This window comes from Camelus dromedarius, chromosome 3 (assembly GCF_036321535.1).
Source record: "Camelus dromedarius isolate mCamDro1 chromosome 3, mCamDro1.pat, whole genome shotgun sequence".
NCBI lineage: Eukaryota > Metazoa > Chordata > Mammalia > Artiodactyla > Camelidae > Camelus > Camelus dromedarius.
In genome coordinates this window covers 42,903,488-42,923,287 of record NC_087438.1, presented here as the reverse complement: position 1 = coordinate 42,923,287, position 19,800 = coordinate 42,903,488, and the positions used below count along the sequence as shown (strand labels likewise).

The window sequence follows — 19,800 nt, the reverse complement described above, 5'->3', positions numbered from 1 at the left end:
AAAAAAACAAGAAGACAAGTCCAACGATAATTTCCACAACTTCTGATATTAGGTTTAACTATATGAAATTGCCATTTTTTTAGGTCACAACAGTCAAATATCAGCAATTTGATATAATTCAACCTAATACAATAATTATTCCAGGAGTTCATCTGTACCTCTTTTCCTCTTCAGTAAAGCAAGAAACTTGAATATATTTAGCTTTTAGGTCAAAATACTGGTGGACATGTAAATGCCTGTCTGCATAAGCACTTCAAAATTATAGGGCTGGGATTCAAGACGTGTTTTGGATAAACCATGTACAACTCATCTTTTTATTGTGCTGGACACTGGTGCCTCTTGTCTGACTTCAGGAATTTTCAGGCGATGGAAAACAAGAAAAGAAGTCCAAAAGCCTGATCTTTCAACCCATGGGCAATTCTGTCTGGGAAATGGGCCAAAGGAAGAACAAGGGAAAATACCACCAGATCTGTATGTACCAGGTTACACATTTAGTGGAGGAAGAGAACAACAAAGCCGTGAGCAGAAAAACAAAGCGTGTGGCCTCCTCCTGTCTAAAATAGACTATTGCTTAATGTGTCCTGCTTTCAAGATTCTAAGCATAAGACAAGACACCAAGTACACATTGGAAAAGTCATATCTGCATAGTCATCTAAAATGAGACAAGCTTAGCTTAACTAAAAAGAATTTTATTAACAATGTAAAATGTTAAGTATTTTTACGGTCTGAGCTAATTTCAGCATGCCCTATAAGATTTAACACTAGGCTGATGTGCAGACATCATGCTTCAGATTTCAATTAGAACAAAATGTGATAATATTCAATTTTACATTTGAGGATAATTGTATATGTTACTACACCATTTTCTAACGGGATTACTTCATTCTCCAAGAAGCTGAAAAAGACACCATTGGATCAAAAGGAAATTAGTTGCCCAGATGCATTGGATGAAGGTATTAGGGTTATTGTGTATTTACAAAATTTAAATACTTTTCATATATGGTGTTTGTTGCATTATAAATTAAGGTATTTTTATGTTGAAGCTCTTAGATTCTGACAGAATGGAAGACTAAACGTAATTAAGTGCAGAGAAAGCAATAGGTGAGGTGGTGTATGTTCGATTATAATACTATTTCTAATATTCACTGGATTTTTGAACAGTTTTGCAGTTTTCAATAGATTTCTATGTTGAAAGACTCTCATATATGACAAATTGTTAACATGAGATCAGCAAGAGCTATAGATATACTATTATACATGAAATAGTTTTTCTCTGTATAATACACTTAAAAAAACCTTTAAATAATTTAAAAATCATAATTCCTGCATCTGTCATGGTGTGGTTTGGAGCGGACATATGCAATGTCAGCTTTAAAAATCCTTTTAAAAACAGCCTGCTTTTTGAATCTGTTTTTTTTTTTTAATCCCTTGACAGCAGCTGCTTTCAAATGTAAAATCATTTAAAAGGGCAGGGGGAGGCAGATAAAAGTAATAAGGAAGCATAGAAAACATAGTCAGAAACCAATAACTGTGGTTCAGCTGTCCGGAGGTCCTCGGGTCCTTGAGATTTTCAGGTCTTCCCAGTGGTGGGTTTCCAGGAGGCATCGCCTAGCTTGAGACGAGACAACACAGCCCAAAGAACCTTCTCTTCCGTCTTCTAACCAGAGGGTAGGGAGTTAGGTTCAGAAGGCTGCTGTCGTCTGTGGGGACACAACATACGTAGGTTCAGACGAAACAACCTGTATTTTATAAACTGGCCTTAAAAATCCACCAGCTTTGAATCAAAGTTTCTTGACCTCAGCAAATGTCAGCACTGTTGACATTTTGGACCAGAAAATTTGGACAATTCTTTATTGCTGGGGGCTGTTCTGAGCCTAGCAGGGTGTTTAGCAGTGTCCCTGGCCTCTACTCACTAGTTGCCAGTAGCACTCCCCTACCAGTTGTGACCACCAAAAATGTCCCCAGATGTGGCCAAATGTTCCTGGGGTGGGGTGAGGGTGGAGCAAATAGCCCACAGTTGAGAATCATTGCTCAGAATTAAATTTGAACTGCTTAGAGGCAATCTTTCAGTTGGGAGATGTACAGCTTCTTAGAAAGAGTCCATGCTTTGGAGTAAAGTTGGCTTCTTCTCTAAACTCGACTCTATTTACCAGCTCTGTGACTTTGAACATATTACTTAAGCTCATTAAGTTTCATTTTTCCCAGATGTTAAAAAAAACTTATCTTAGGTGAGGATTAAATGAAATAATATGTGAGAAATATTTAGCTTGGGTGGGGGACCTTGGTGCCTAACATGGAGGAAGCATTCGATAAATACAGTTATTATTAACTATTTCCCTTTACAAAGGACCATTGTCTTATCTCCATTCACCTACTTTATGCCTCAGGAAGAAGTTTCAACTATTCCTTGTTGAGTCTTTTCTATAGATATCTGCACACAAGGGCATTTAGAGAAGATTGTCAGCTGTTGAGGTCCTGTTTTGTTTTGAAATTTTTAGTACAATGACAAATAGAGAAACAGGTGGGGGGCATAAATTAGGAGTTTGGGCTTACATATATACTCTGCTAAATATAAAACAGATAAACAACAAGGACCTACTGTATAGCACAGGGAATTATACTCAGTATCTTGTAATAACCTATAATGGAAAATAATCTGAAAAAGAATGTATATATATGTATGTGTATACACACACATATACAACACATAAACACACACACACATATATATAAATATATAAATTAATCGCTTTGCTGTACTCTTGAAACTAACACAGTATTGTAAATCAACTATACTTCAATCAAAAAAAAGATAAGTAATCTGGTTTGAGCAGCTGGGGTTTATGAAATAGTGTAGTTCAACAGAGAGGGTGGTAAATACAGGCTGTTGGAACAGAACTGGCCAGTGTGGGTCCAAGAGGCTGGAGAAGGACCCCAAGGAAATAACCTAGACATTGCCAACGGGTACAGCACTAGGATATGGTCAGAATGGAACCATGGGCAACAAAACGGCTAGTTGGCTCTGGCAACTCTTACATACATAAGATTTGCCAGGACTAGTTGCACTGCCCTCCCAGAGCAGAGCTAAGATGTTCCCTCCTTTCCCCATCCTAATCTTGAAGATACAAAGCCTTGGGAAAGAGCTCAGAATCAGGAGTTAGATGAAGAGATGGGTATAGTGAAGAACGTGCCCGTCTTCAATAAAACTGCCTTCTAGAAGAGGTTGGTGTTCTTGATTATTGAGCCTTAGATGCTCAGGAAACTGTCAAGAACAAAAATGAGTCTTGGCTTTCTGGTTTTCTTACATAAATTGTCATCCAAGGTCCTGGGCTTTCCCTCCCTGTCCCCAAAGGCTCTCATGTGTCATACTTATTTGCAAATGAGTGTCACCCACCGAGTTGACAGTGTTCCTCGGAATGCTCACTGTGTTGTACACTTCGGTGCAACTGGAGTAGCAAGTCAGAGCCAGGGGAGAAAACAGGCGCCCCAGCTGGGCACATCAGATTAATCAAACACAGCCCACTCACCCAGTCTCTGCAGATTAAGATCCTCTCTTAAGGCTCATGCTCTGTTTATGTGGAGAAAAACAGGACCCTCTTTGTCCTTTTCATAGTGAAAAATAATTCACTACAATCTGGATGTCAACATTTGGAGACTAAAAATAGGACAGCTCTTTTTTTTAACAGTTAAACTTGCCCCAAATAGTTAAGACGCTGAAAGCAATGTCAAATCCTATCCATAAGCCTGATTTCTCAGAAGAATCTCTCAGAGATGAATCATGATATATTTGGAGCAGAAAGAAATGATCACCATACTTTCTCATCATTTTGGGGACTTTTACTTCTTTAACCACCAAGTGATCAGTGAACTTAACCTAATTGGATGTGGCAAAGATATAGCAGACTCTGAAGGGTAAAGAATTTTTTATCTTTTGGTGTCTCTTTGAATACTGACTACACTTCCTGAAACTCAAGTTCAACTGGAATTCCATGCTCCTTGGGACAGATTCACCAAAACAATGAAGATACTAATAGGAAAGAAAGGTCTTGTTTCTATTTCTTTGAGACTTGGAGACCTATTTCCTGAATTCCCCGTATACTTCCCCTTTCTCCAAACATTTAAGAGATTTGGGGGTGACCTCACAGGTATTTATACATTATAAAATGCAATTCTGATACGTATTGTTCCCATTATTTGAGGAAATGTCTACGTTCACTTGCATGTTGTATTTACAAAAAAGTGTGCGTGTGTGCTAGGCTGGTGTATTTGCTCCCACTCTCTCTTTTTTATGTGTTAAAAGCACACAGGTATCATACAGGAATTATGAGATTTCTATCAAGACTGACCCTTGTATCTGTGGTGTATCTGTGCATTCATCACGGTGAATCAAAAAACCTTTTGTGCTATTGAAATTCTCCTCATTCAGCCTTCTTTATATATATATATATATATATATATATATATATATATATATATATATATATATATATATATAAAAACATTCACCTGTGAGCGCTATATGTACACATGAGCACACACATACACGTATAGCATTCACAAGTGAGTAAGAAGTGTTATAATTGATGAGAAATTGCTCAGATGTTAAGCAAAAGACAGGCTGCCTATTAAGGACGACTGCTGGGTTGGGGCATTTTGTTGAGCATTTGTGACACCTTTGCCTAGCCCAGAGCTTGTCTGATCATCACCTAGGGCTGAGGTGACACAAAAGCTCAAAAAATTCTTGGCAGAAATTCACAGCGGCTTTCTACACCCTAGGAAGCTGACACCTGCTGTAAATGCTGAAATTTCACCGAGCAGTAAGGATGCCTGGAATGGTTTGAAGTGCATTCTACTCCAGGGAAAGGTGTCCTTCCACATTGACTGAAATCCTGTTTCTGAAGTGAGGGGCTGTCAACAGAATGTGAGCAAAACGCAATGTTTCCCTACTCATCCTAAACTTTCTGGGCTAGCCCATCTGAACTTGTTGGGAAATATTTGATTTTTATTGCAAATGTTTGAGACTTTTATAGTATCTTTTCTCCAAAGTGCATACTCTCAGAGAACTGTAACCTAGGACAGTTTTAAATGTGAAAATAAAAAGTGAAGCAGGAAAGCACAGGAAAAAGTGAAAGAAAAGGAGGTTAGGAAATTCAGCCATCAGTAAGTTCAAACCCCAGTCATTCAACGTTTAATTCTCAGATACTACTAAAGCCAATGACGCTGGCGTTCCCCAGGGTACAATAATACCATTTCTCCATAGCTCAATTTTCTTTTGCTAATAAAAGTTTTCCTTACATAGATGCTATGTTAAGAAACAGAAGGACATGACAATTCAAATAATAAACTGAGTGTTTGGATTTAAAGCTATGTTCTCAAAGTCAAGAGAAGTGCTTATAATGGACCTGCAGTTGCAAATTTCTATTCCAGACAAAAAGAGATCTTCAGTTAATTCCCTGGGTTGCCAAACCTTAGCTGTGTCAGCTTCTTCTGAGGGGCTTATTAAAGCACATATTGCTGGCCCCAACTCCAGAGTTTCTGAATCAGTGGGTCTGAGGGGGGCCAGACAATGCGCACTTCTTACAAGTTCCCAGACCTGCTGATACTTCTGGTCTTGGGACCACAATTTGAAAACCACTGAATTAATCAAAGTCCTGCTAAGTGCAAGGCTCCATGTCAGGTGCTGGAGGGGTAACACCAGATGGGTCCTAATAGAAACATGATCCTTGGCTCCCAGGATCTTTGAGTAACTAGGAGGCTTCTTTAGAAATGCAATTAGAGAGACATGAATACAATGCTATGAGAATTCCCGGAGCGGGGAAATTACTTCCATCTGGAGGAGAAGAAAGACCTTCATGGAAGATGCCTAGGGCCTCAGTGTTCATGCTGGGCTACAAGAGATGCTGAGAACTTGAACATTTGGTGAAGTAGGGGGGCAGGCGTTCTGGCTGGAGGAAGCAGTGTGAACAAGACATGGAGGTCAAAGGCAGCTTGAATTTGGGTCCAAGTAAACAGTCCATCTGGCTGTAATGAAGGGCATATGAAGGCAGGGATAGTACAAAACAGAACTACTTAGCGTTCCCTAAATAGGGCCGTACCTTCCCTTGCCTCCTTGCCTTTATGCATGCCATTTCTTTTTCCAGAAAAGTCCTTTTTTAAAATTTTTCTTTCTTTTTTAAAAAATGGTTTCATTATTTTTAAATTTTATTTTTAGGGGGTAATTAGGTTTATTTATTTATTTATTGCTAATGGAGGTACTGGGAATTGAACCCAGGACCTTGTACATGATAAACAGGCACTCTAACACTGAGCTGTACCCTCCTTCCCTGGAAAAGTCTTTTCTGACTGCTCCAGGCGTCTGCCTCCCTCCACGCTTTCATTCATCTGTAGACAATGGCTACAGCCCTTGGTACACTGTCTGCCTCCAACCCTGTCTGTCCACCATTCTATAAGCAGCCCTTTACGAAAATCTTAATAAATTTCCCTGTGCTGCCCAGCTCTTTATTTCCCACTCACTCCTCAACCCTCCTTAATGAGGCTTCCACGCCCCAGATTCCAAGGAAGCTGCTTTTGCCAACATCACCAGTGACCCCGATTGCTGAATCCTATGAACACCCTCAGTTCCTGTCCAGCTTAACTACCCCACACTCAGCCATCCTTCCTTTCAACTTTCTTATTTCATTATGCTGACTCTTTTCCTCAGTCCCCTTTGTAAACTGCTCTTCCTTCCCCTCCAACTTTACATTTTGGTATTTCAGGGCTATTCCCCGTGCACACTCGCTTTGGGTGGTTTCAATCATTTTTAGGGCTTCAATTACCACTGTGCTTATGATCTTTAAATCTGTATTTCCAGCGCTTCCAGCTTGCATGTGTCCCTCAGCATAAGCCTTGTACCTTCACTACAACCACTGAGCATTGCTCTCGGGGTCCCCCCACATCCAGAACTTCAGCATTCCGCTTCCTACCTCTGCTGCTACTACTCTGTTCTCTCTGAGTATTGACACCATCATTCACTCTGCTTTCCAAGTCCGAACCCAGGTTTCTTCTTGATTCTGCCTTCTCCCTTACATACTTCATCCAACCGGTCATATCTTCTTCCCCAAGCCCCTGGCTTTACTTCCAATTGTAAGCATTTCTCACCGGGCTGACTGCACTTGCCTACTAACTGAATCCCTCCAATGGCCTCAGGGTAAAATCCAAACTTCTTGCCATGAGCTACAGGGACCTTAATGATACAGCCACCTTACCTTTCTAGTCTCTCTCTTAAGCCTCTTTTCTAACCATTTTTCTGATGAAATAAGTGCTTGTAGTTCATCAGAATGCCCCACTCCTTCACCTTCCCACACCTTCACATTCAGAATCTTCTGTCTAGACTGCCTTTTTCCAAACTTTTTCTCTGGCTAATTTTGATGCACCTAAAAAATAATCTCAGCTCAGACACTTTTCAAAAAGCAATTCTCAATTACTCCCATGCCCTCCCTCCACATTTACAACTAAAATCTGGCTAGGTGAGAATCCAGTATGCCCTTGTGGTAATTGGTGTCTATGGCATTATGGCATTGTTGTATTTTAAGCACTATTTTTTTTTTTTTTTTTTGGTCTTTCCAATAGAGTGTGTGTGTGTGTGTGTGTGTGTGTGTGTGTGTGTGTGAGGTGTTTCCAGAATTCACATGCCATATCCTGAAGGCGCCATCACAATCTCTGCAAGGCGAGGCAAGTTTGTTTCACTTAAAAAAAGCTTTCCAGGTGATTCTCACTCCATTCTTCCTGTTGCGATGGAGAATCTCTAGGAGGAGAGACATCCCCAGCACCTGAGACAGAACATGGCCCATCATAGGTGACCATCACATGTTGGATAATGGCAGGGGCAATAGATGCTGAGGGGAGAATTCTGTTCTTTCTTTGAAAGACAATATGCAGGCACTTAATATTTGTGAGGAGAGGCTCAACATAATCAGAGTAATGTATTAGGAAAGAGATGTGTTATCAGTGATGAGTGTGTTAGATGGGAGGAGAGAGAGGGATTACATATGTCATGCTGAATCCTGGGAAGGTTGTAGAGATTGCAAAGGATACAGGGCAACCCATAAAACCACCCTGAGTGACAGCTGGACACCAGCTTGAAGCACAGCAAGTCTTTCTATGAGGCCCTGGGGAAGGACCTAAAAGGTCATCTCCAGGCTAGCAGGTGGCATAACTGCCCAGTGTTCTTCACTCTGACATCAGAGAGCTCTTCCGCCTGCCATGGCTAGGTTGTTTCCAGTTAGATGTCCTGACTGGAGTGGATCAGGGGTGTGGGGAGTGGGGAACTGTTCCTAGACCCAGTTTAGCCTGGGGCAGGGCTGTCCCCATGCTAGAACAGCCCCAGTTCCTGACTGATCCACTTCAGATGGACTTTAACTTATTGTATCAACAACCGAGTTCCAGGCAAGAGTAAATGTACTGACACACCACACAGTGTTCATTAAGTCAGAATTTTGGAAAAGGTGAAACTGTCTTTCAGGCTTAATTTATTCCTGCAATGTTTTGTTTGATTACAGCCTGGATTTAGAAGATGCTCGTCCTTCACTTCCTAGTCTCCTGTTAGCCTTTGTCAGTAACCTTGCGGGCTCTCCACAGGTGGTTCCATTTGTAATCCATTTGACACAGCAAGACTATCATAATTAATGAAGCTCCCTACAGCACTGCCAGTGACCCAGAATGTAGGACAGGAGAGGCGCTGATGCAGAGGGAAGGACAGCGGGCCGAGAGCCAGGAGACCTGGGCGCTGTCGGGAGGCTGCTGTGGAGCCGCCGCAGAATGAGAGAGGCTAACCTCTCTTTTGTGCACCTCTTTGTCTTAAACTGGAAGCAAGGGAAGGAAAAGGCCCTATCTCAAATGCAGGCAGAGTCACTAACCATTACAATTTGTGCTCTTGGCCACCTTCCTCTGTTTGCCACTGAAAATCAGTTTAAAGCAGATTGTTGCTGAGTCAAGTTTTGATTGTAGTGGGACAGGGAGAGGGGTGGAGATACAATTAAATCTTTAAATGCTACAATCAACATGGAACGGTTTCTGAGTTGAGGACTGGGATGCAACCTGGGGAACAGGGAGATCTGAGTATTTCCACTGCTGGCTCCCCGCCCCTGCTTGCCTGGCAAGATTTTCCTATGGTCAGGGTTTGAGTAGGAAAAAGAGGGACCAGGAAGGAGCAGTATCTTTTCCTTTTTTCTCTCTGCTTAAAGCACACATGTAAGTAGGATAAAAAGAGAAAGGAAAGAAGCAGCCAGAAGGAAAACAGATGGCTTTCTATAATGCTTTTCATCCAGTCGGAATTATGTTTTGACAATACGGTCCTGCAGAAAAAGCTGGAATACATCTTTCCTCATTACACCCCACACCATTTTCTGCATAGATAGACCTGTATAATAAATAAATTGCCTGAAAAGAATTCCAGGAAGGTTCTGGGTTAGCCCCTGTGCTCTATGTTGGCAGACACAGTCAGAGAGAGGAAACTGGCTGATTAGTTCATAAAATGGTGCTCTATGTATCTGCTAAAAAGTCCTCCCAGAGTGACTCCAAGAGACCAACTCTCCTTCCCTCAGGCCATCTCAGACCCCTCCAGTGGAGATTCACATCCCCCTTCTCCGCTGGTCAGCTCCCAGTGACATCCTGCTGTGAGCACCCATTTAACACTGGGGACAGGGATGTATCTTCACCTGCTAAGGATTCCTGTCTCTCCCTCAAAGGAATAAACCTGAATTTCCCATCAGATTTCACCTCAATTTATTGTTTTAAAATCACACTGCATTACTCCCTCCTGAGGAAGTCCTTCTATCTCCTAGCGTTTTCCTTTTCATGCCCCAAATGCATTTAAGGTTTGAGTCCTGGGCATCCCTTTTTTGGATTTTTCCCTATGACTTGTGTTTTTACCTAGAGTACCGATCATTCATTACTATTATTATATTTTTAAACTGTTTAAAATTCAAATGACTTTTTCTGTTTAAAAAGTAATACAAAGTTACACAAAATAGTTCTCTTATACTTTTTATGATTGCAGATATGTCCTAAGTAAAGAAAATACAGTTTCTGCTTTTCCACTAATGCCTGGTTCAGAAGCTAGTGGATGAACTCACTACATGAAGAGGGAATGTTTCAGATGGTTTCAACATATAGGCTCCATAGCACCCATGAAATCTGGCCTGGGGGGCCCCGGGTAGTCATCCTCCTGGGGTAAAAGCAGAGGCCCATGTGCTGCTGATCGGGGGAGACTTGTCACACACATTAAGGAGCTGAGGCTGGCTTCCGACATGAGCCCCATATCCAAAGTCTCAGGGATCAAGGTTCTGAAGAGTAGGTTCAAGGTCAACCTTTCACGGACCTGATACACAGCCTGCTTCAGAGTGAACGGCTGCCAGGCTTGTTCTGTTTGATGATGATTTGGAGTTTTCTGACATGTTAATTTCCCAAAGTTAAATGACTTGTCCCAGGGTACAAAGCCGGTCCACGGCAGGGCCGGCATTGGAACCCAAAGCTAGCCTTACCCATGCTGATTTCTAGCAGCCAGCTCGCATGCTGTGGTTCAGAGGGCTCTCGTCACTACAGCGTGCGGTAGTAAAACACTGGCTTCTTACAAACCCTACGAGGTTTCCCAAGCACTATACCCAGGGCTCAAGTCATCAAGCCTCGCTCACCGGGCCCTCCAGGGGGTGCTTGCCGTTAACCTGCAGCACCACTCCGCCTGCCGCATTTTCTGACGCCCGCCTCCATCCCTTGTGGCTCGGGTCACACTAGTACCCAGCCTCTTCTGTCTGCTGTTCTCACGTCCACCTCTCCACCTTCTGCCTCTCTGCTCCCTGAGCCAAGCGGCGCTCCAGCTCTGCTGCCAAGTCCTTTCCCTCCGCACTCAGAGGCAAGCAGCCCTCTGTCCTCCCTCCCGCCTAGGCTCTGCTCCATGGAAACAAGAGGAGTTTCTCCTCTCTAAAAATCCTTTCCCCACCCTCCATGGACCACTCTCTGAAGCTCATGCTTCACCTAAGGCTGCTCTGGCTGCGTTTGCTTAGTGAAAGTGATGATTACTGGTCCTTTGTACCTGTCTTCAGACTCTGGGGTTGCAAAGTTGGGTGCAGTTTTAACAAATATTTATCTATGCTGGGTGTTACTCTACGTTCCAGGCATTTCTCTAGGTACTGAAGATACAATAGTTAACAAAAGCATACAGAGGCCCTCACAGAACTTACATTCTCGTGAATCTCCCTGTTGCCTTTCTGTGTTAGGGTGTATACCTCATAGGGTGGTTCTGGAGACAGACTATCCCAGCCTTTCTACTTACAGTTTGTGTGACCTTGGCCAAGTTAGTTAACCTCTCTGTGCCTCAGTTTCCTGTAAATTGGGAACCATGACTAGCATTTCCCTCAAAGGGGTTATTAGAATTAAATATGTTAATTTGGTTAACACCTCTAAGGTATTTAGGATAGTGGCTGGGATATTGTGATTTATAATGAGAAATATATCCACCTAAATAGATGGGGATACAGATACAGATGTAGATATAGATATGGTCTTTGACCTCATTCCTGGTACAGAGCTACTAAAGCTCTCTAGGAACTTCCTAAGAGAGAAATCAAGGTGTCTTTTGTTATGTTAATGGTGTGACTTTTGGGAAACATCTGAGGGTGGGGGCTAGTTGGTAGGAAAACCAACCGTGTGGTTAGAGGGCTGGAACTTTGAATCCCACCCTCTGACCTCCAGGAGAGGCCCTGGAAGTTGAATCAATTGCCAGTGGCCAATGATTTAAGCAATCATGCCTATGTAAGGAAGCCTCCATAAAACCCCAAAAGGACAGGGTTTGGAGAGTTTCTGAGTTGGCAAGTACAGGGAAGCTGGGGAGAGTGGCAGGTACTCTCTCCCCACACCTTGCCTTATGCATCTCATCCATCTGGCTGCTCCTCCTGTGTAATAATAAATGGTGATCTGGCAAGTAAAATGTTTCTCCGAGTTCTGTGAGCTGTTCTAGCCAGTTAATTGAACCTAAGGAAGGGTTCATTGGACCCTCCAATCTATAGCCAGCCAGATGGTCAGAAGAACAGGGGACAACCTGGAATTGTGATTGGCGTCTGACGTGGCAGGGCGGGCCGCCTGTAGGACTGAACTCTTAACTTTTGGAATCTGATGTTATCTCGGTTAGTATCAGAATTCAGTTGACTTGGAGGACGCCCAGTTGGTGTCCCAGCATTGCTTGGTGTTGTGGAAACCACCCCCCTCACATTGGAACTGGATGCAGAATCACAGTGGCACACTGTAAGTTCTCAATATATGTTAATTATTACTATTACTTTTTTTAGATAACTGAACATCTCGATGACAGGGATTTTCCTTTGGAAGTGTTAAGTCTCTTCCACCTTAAAGGCAAGGGCCAAGTCTTCAGTCCTTTTGTGTTTGCTACACCTGGTGTAGAGTTTTCACAGCATGGACAAGGAATTAATGCTCTCGATTGAAGGGGCCAGTGAAAGAAATGTCTGTTCTGGGATCATAGTGTTTCTCGGCTCCCCTCAGAATAGAACTGTGTTCACCTGATAAACTATTCTCAGTCTTTTGTCTTCTTGAGGACAGACAAATGTATGCGCAATGCCTACTATTATTTGTGTAAACAAACTTGCTTTAATTTCTTAAGAAACAAGACCCAAGGTTATCATGTTAAAAGCATCCTCTTCCTCAAGGATAAATGACAAGACTCACCTTGATTTTTCAGTGGTAAAGGCATAGTTTCCCTGAGTTTGCTTAAAAGGTTTTTCATTTCTCGCATGTCTCTGTAAAGTTGATAAAAAGAAAAAAATTAATCAGCTGTAAGTTTCTGAAGTGCAATCTCATACTGTTCTCTGTGTCACCTGAAGGCTAATTGTACCAGCTCTACCTTCCAGGAGGCATATATTGAATTCATTTTGCTTTTATAAGAAAAAAAAAAATCTGAGACAGGTTGGCTCTGGAAGGAAGAAGCACTCCTCTGACAAACATTTGCACCGGCGTTCTGCTGTCCCAGCCCTGGTCTCTGCCTTCAGCTGGACCCGGCTGAGGTCAGAGGAGAGCCTCTGGTGCTGAGGACAGTCCTTCCGATTGCCAAGGTTGGGGAAGGACCCACAGCTAGAACAGCAGGCGGACTCTGAGCAAAAGTGAGGCCGGGGGACAGCATGTCCCAGGCCCGCTGGTCAGAGGGCTGTCCTGGTTCCATCAGTTCACTCTCCGTCGTCTCTCGTTACTGTGAATGGAATTCAGAGTAACGCAGGCGTTAAGCATTCCCAAGGGTCGACAGTTATTAAACTGACTTGGACTGTTTTTAAAAAGTCTTCCTAGTAATTTTATTCTATTTTTTTAAACCAAAATCATTTTAATTAATGAATTAATGGGGGTGGGGTCCTTGATTTTTTTAAATTTTTATTTAATGGAGATATTGGAACTTGAACCCAGGACCTCACGCATGCTAAGCATGAGCTCTACCAGTGACCTCCCTGCTTCCTGTAATTTTAATGTGCAGCCCAGAGTAAGACCCACAGATCTCTTGGGGCAGAGAGATGGGGAAAGCGAGGAAGCTGCCCTTCCCAGACCAAGTCTAATGTGGCTAACTTCTTCCAGTCACTCCCACCTCCTTTGACCAGAATCTGGACTTAAAGACTGAACTGAAATCCCGCCAACACCGAGGGCTTTTTTCTCCTATTATCATTATCAGCCGTAGCTTGCTTTCTGACCAGCTTACAAGGCTTGGATCACGCTTCTGTACAAGGTTTCCGGAAAGGAAAATGGCTTTCTGATGGATTATGCCCTGACTGTGGACTCTAGTAGATATTTCTTCCTGGAAATAGGACAGAGCATTTTCTACTTTATAAATTAAGATAAACCACTCCCTCATCATTTGTCTCTAGTTCTATCAAACTGTGCCAAACAGCTTTATTGTTTTGAATTGTTGGATTTCCAAGCTTATACAAAATCCAAGTTTTATTAATAGCTCATAATTATCACATGCTTCAATTTTTCTATAAACACAGAAATTTGGTAATTAGCTATAGAATTATATTACAACTTGAAAGTAGACCCACAATGGCTATAAATGCCACTGTGTGTTACTTTTCTAAAATTAAAAAAAAAATCAAATCGTCATCATCTTGTCAGTGACTCAACCCCGCACATACACAAGAGCACTCAGTGAAACCGCCCAGTATTTATTCAGCTGCTGTGTGCTGGCTCTGGGGACATGAGTGGCAAAGGACAAGATATCAGCGTGAAGGCCAGTAAAAAAGAGGCTCATCCCTCTGCCTCACAGAATGGAATTTTTAGCATCCTGATGCATTTATTATTATACTATTATTATTGCTCCCTTTTCCCAAATGAAATAGAATCAGTGTAGCATCTCTTTTCCCCAAGAAAGTCCCTCTAGGAGTGAGCTGCTGCTTGTTCAAACAAATGCATTAACGGGCTTTGGCCACTAAGGGGCCATCAGCTGCATCCTGGGAGAGTAAGAGAAGGGAGCTCTTGGAAAAGCTGTCTGCGAACTGGACAGAGCACTCAGCCCCTGACTGGCAGCTAAACAGGCCATTCCATACACCTAAAATCTGAGAATCTACTGGAGGCATCTTTGCACGACTTTGAATTCTCCCTTAAACAGATGGAAATTGTGGGACCCAGGCCAGTGGGTGAGCTGTGATGGGTGTGTAGATCCAACTTCCTTCCTTCCCAGGGAAGCACGCTGTTTTCATTTCCCTGGAGAAGCAAGGCTGGTGGAGTGAGATAAGCAGAGGCCCGGAGTCCATGTCCACTGGGGGTTCTGCTTTCATTCCACGGCAGGATTTGGACCCCTCGTCTCAGTTCACTGAGAGCTCTGTTTTAGAATCTGAAAGAAAATCTGGACTCCGTAGCCCCTGAGTTTAACTGGAGGAGGACTGGCAGTCTATGTGGGGTAACTGCCCACTTACCTTTCAGTGTTCTCGATGTCTGTGGAAACCTGCCAGGAATGTTGCTGAATCTCCATAGGGGATGATGAGGAGTCCTCTAGAGCCGGTGTGTCAGTGCACTCCTCAATTTTGCAATCCAGACTCTTGGTTCCCCCACCAGGCTCCTTTCCTAAGGGGGTTGGTGTTGGAAGAGAGAAGAGATTGAGAAATCATAAATGCAAGTACTACACCCAAGACATCATTGCAAAGGTTGGCTATGCTTTGAGTCAAATGCTCCATTAACCCTGAAAACTTTCCGAATATTAAAAAAAAAGAAAAAGTCTCTGTGTGTGGGGGGGTAGGGGGTATGTGTTCACAACATTCTGGGAAAGATATTTTGAGGTCCACATGACCTGAAGATCAAGATAAGAGTAAGGGCCCTGCCTTTGATGGAGTATCAGTGCTTTGTAACCCATTCTTCTTGAGCTGGATCAGGTGAGCTTGAGTGAGGGGATTCAGCCTGTGAAATCGTGCTGGTTTCTGGTCCTCAGATGCAGGCAGGGGCAGGGAAAAGGGCTGGGAGCAGGTGACACCCAGCGGGAAGGATGGGAGCTCCAGCCGTTCTCCCTGATTCTGGCGCCAGTCCTCTGGGCCTGTGGGAAGCAGTGGAGGCGGTAGACCTGCCTTCCGCTTCTTGGGCTCTCCAGCCTCCTTCAGGGTGTCTTTTTATGAGGAAAGAGCCTGGCTTCAGGATCCAGCCTTACTCTGCGGAGGCCATCAAGTGCTATCAACTAAAGCACCATGGCCTGGGTAGCTTCAGACCAGCGTACTGACGACCCACTAAGACTGTGTTGACCGTGACTGATTTCAAAGGAATAAATCAGTACTTTCTGGAAATGAATTATCCAATTGATTAAGTGAGAAATTTCAGAAATTCATTTGAAATTAAATTGGAGTTACAGCCCATGGCCCAAGTGTCCTGTTAATGTCTTTTATTCTGCCTTGAACGTGTGTGTATCTGCCTGGGGGTAGAGGTACCTTGGTATCATGGGAATGGCCTATGAGGCCCAAGAACTGGGTTTGAAACCTGCCTTTGTCAATTGTTCACTCACTCACTCACTCACTCACTCACTCATTCATTCACTTACACAGATTCCTGGGTGTCAGCTAAATACCAGGTACTGGGCTTGATGCTAGAGAGAAAGAGGTGAAGGAAAGACACAGTCTTTGTCTCATGGAGCTTAAAGTCCTGGAGCTGGAAAATGTAAAAAAATTATACAAATAATTACAAAGCTGTTGTATAATGTTATGTAGTCTGGTGAAAAGGGCAGCTATATTGTTTCTTCTATTCTTTCAGCCAGCTTTACTTGTATTGTGTAGCTAAACTCTAGACTAATTGTTAAGAAATTGTTACAGCCCATATCACGGAATATTTATGATAGCAGATACCCCACATCACCTCTTAGCCTGGGTTCCCTAATCATGATATGACTGTTTTTGCATGTTTGAAAAAACAAACCAAAAATAAAACAAAAGCACTTGTGAAGAAGATGGCTGTTCATGGTAAAATCTAACGGGAAGCTTTGCCCTTGGATTCCCCTGATCTGAATGGGACTAGCAAAAATCTTGCCCCTATCATTTATAACCCACGTGGTGGTAACACAAGGGGAAAGCAATTAAGTGGTAATTAACTGTGCACCGTTCATCAGCTTGTAGTAGAAATGGACCTCAGAATACTTGGCCAAAGCACAAACACAAGTGGACTGATGACAACTTGAACCTTTTGTGTGGACTTTGTGCACACTGATCCTGGGTGATGGAATCGCTTTTTCAATTTTATGCTATTGCCCTTGGGTAGAAATTAGTTAAGTACATAATTTAGCATATTACCATTTCCTAGGTGGGGGGATTGACCTCTGAAAAGCATTTGCTTTGCACCTCCTGGCAGATGTACAAATGCAGCCTGTTGGGCACCCATTTCTGAACAGTTCAGACTGAGCGAGTGTGGTGAAGACTTGAGAGAGGGACAAAAGGGAAGGGATATCTCTGAAAAACAGCCCTCTGCTTTTCAAGGCTCTGAAGGATAGGACCATTTGAAAGCACATATGGCTACATTTCTACTCCTTCGGGGTTGAACTTCCTAGGAGAATGGAGTTTGATTTGGGCAGCAAAGGGAAGAGGAAGAAGATTCACACAAAGAAATTCTCTGCTTTATGGACTTTGCTTGGCGTGGGGCCACAGTAGCCCCTGTCCCGTCCAAAGCTTTCATTCATGGGAACAGGGGAGGACCCACGGCAGGTAGTATGATGTTCCTTCATGGAGTCCTCTCTCTGTCTCCCTCACATGTACACCTTGTACACACGAAGGCATACAGAGTCCAATCCACAACTGTTTACATCTTAGCTCGTGTTCATTCTACCACTCACACAAGACAGATACCATTCTATACATTTCCAAAATAACATAACTATTCATGTATTCCTGAAACACTCCTATGAACTTGTAAGGCCAAGTAATACTCCCCTGTCCCTCATGTTCAGTGACTAGACCTAACTCTGCTAATGTGGATGGACAAAACAAAAACCTTGGATGCTGGACCTGCAGTTCCGTGCTTTCTGTCAGCTCACAAAATCTCTGCAGAATTTTGATCATGTTGTATCCTCTCTGGCTGAAAGCTCTTAAGACAGGAGAGATCGATATCAATTTCAAGGGTTTTCAATTCCAGAACATATGTGCGGACCTCATAGTTGCCCTCCTTTACTGATGGCACTGGCTTAACGCTGGGCACCCCTTCGCACTCCAGTCACTGCTTATTGCCTTTGTAGAACTTATCCCAATCAGAAATTATCTTGCTTATGCACTTGCTAACGAGTTTATTTTTTACCTGCCCCAACCCCACTCTCATCTTCCATCTCCAAACTGGATATGTAAAGTCTGTGAGGCCAGGAACTTTATCTGCTTTATTCAATTCTATAAACCCAGAATCAAGGACCCAGCCTTACACATCATAGGATTTCAATAGATACACAGCATTAAAAAAAAATAGTAACTGTACTACGTATGTTATCTGACTTTCTTTACCACCTTAGCATGGCTAGAGATACTTTCATGTTAGCACATCTTGATTTATTTTATGCTCTTTAGTGGATGGGTAGTATTCCAGAGGAAGGAACTGACATTGTGATTCTTCCCCTTCCTCTACGATATGCCAGTATTTGTATGGGACAGATCCTTTGAAGTAGAAAACTGGGACAAAGTTTATGTATTCACATTTTGTACTTGAATATATATTGCCAAGTGGACCTCTGAAAAGGCCACGCCAATTTACATTTCATTTCCACCAACTGTGAGTGGGAGAATCCATTTCCCCTACGCCTTTACCAGTACTTCATATTATCAATATTTAATTTTCGCTCATTTGTTGGAGAAAAGCAGAATCTCTCATTGAAGTTTTATTATTCATTTCTTTTATTGCTACTGAGATTAAATTTATTTTCATATGTTAACTGGCTACTTGTAATTCTTCTCTTCGTTTTTTATTTGTATCATTTACCCATTTGAACAATAGGGCTGTCTGTTTGATTTGTAAGGGTTCGCTCCGTATAGTAGGCACTGCTCTTTCCCACTGCACGTGAAACCGTGAACGACTAGCACCTGAGACCTGGAACCCTAGTGAAGGATGGATCGTTGATTACTTTTTCCAGACTGTCTAGGTTTAATGGTTTATTAAAATATTTTGTTCTTCTTGAATTAAATTGGTTATTCATTTGTCCTAGAAAATCATTCACTACCTTTTTAGTAGCAGAAAGTTGAATATGGTTTTCTATTGTAACTGTTTCATGTCTCTAATGCTGTGTATCTATGGTGATTTCTTTGTACACCATTGTTTCTTGGGTTCCATATCTTCCCGTTTCTTGAATTAATTTTGCTGGAACATATCCTTGACTAATTGTTTCAGAGGAGATCTGTGAATATAAAACTTCTTAGTCTTTTTATTACTGAAAATACTTTTCCTTCTCTCTCTCTGGATCTCTCTGCTCACATTTAAAGTCTAACTGACTGGGTGTAAAAATGTGTGTTCAAACTAAGTTTCTCTCTGAACTTGGGTGATGCTGTTCCCGTGTTTTCTATCTGCATCCAGCGATGCTTTGTATGTAGCCTGTTTGTGGCTCTTTGAAAACTTTTTGTTTTTAAGCTTTAAATATTTGAGTTATGAAATGGTTCCTAAATATTTCTAGGTATGCGTTCTTTCTAAATTACTCTAAGGATTACGCACCACATTTAACTGTCAGGTTTCTTTCTTCTCTCTTGATCTAGAATAGCACCCTTTTTTCATCTTTCATGACACTGATATTTTTGAATAAAGAGTTCAGGCCAGTTGTTTTATAATCCTTATAAAGCCTTCAATGTAAAATAAACAAACAAAAAATGCTATAAAGGACGTATTGGAACAATTAGGAAAATTTGAATATGGAATATACATATTAAATAGCAGTGTTATATCAAATTGAGTTGAATCATATTTAATCAAAGTTAAATGAAGTTTTTTGGTATAATAATTGTTTTGAGGTTATGTAGGAAAACACTCTTGTTCTTTAGGAGATATATGTTGAAATATTTAGGATAAAGTGTCATTAACATCTGTAACTTACTCTTAAATTGTTCATCAAAAATTATATATATAGTATATATTTATATATAGAAATTATATATAATCTATATGTATAAAACCTGTATTGTATATGTGTGTGTATATATATAGAGAGAGATACACACAGGGAGAGAGGGAAAAATTATGGCTAAATATTAACAATTAGTGAAACTAGAATATTTGGTTATTCATTGCATTATTCTTACAAGTTTGTCATAGGTGTTTGAAATTTCTCAAAATAAAAAATGGAGA

General features: G+C 41.9%; 1 protein-coding gene across 2 annotated transcripts in view; it reads right to left on the bottom strand.

Moving 5' to 3' along the window:
- Nucleotides 1-673: 673 nt before the first annotated feature.
- RGS7BP (regulator of G protein signaling 7 binding protein) overlaps nt 674-19,800 on the bottom strand; it is an 89,254-nt gene continuing 70,127 nt past the window's right edge. Inside the window, exons 4-6 of one of the 2 annotated variants that reach the window (XM_031445903.2) lie at nt 14,940-15,087; nt 12,715-12,785; nt 674-1,700 (exon numbers count right to left, since the gene is read on the bottom strand). In XM_031445903.2, the coding sequence (XP_031301763.1) occupies nt 1,609-1,700; nt 12,715-12,785; nt 14,940-15,087 (311 nt within the window). In that variant the 3' untranslated portion in view covers nt 674-1,608. Of the gene's footprint in view, nt 1,701-12,710; nt 12,786-14,939; nt 15,088-19,800 lie in introns of those variants that run through there. The other variant, XM_010974917.3, reaches the window with a different exon arrangement.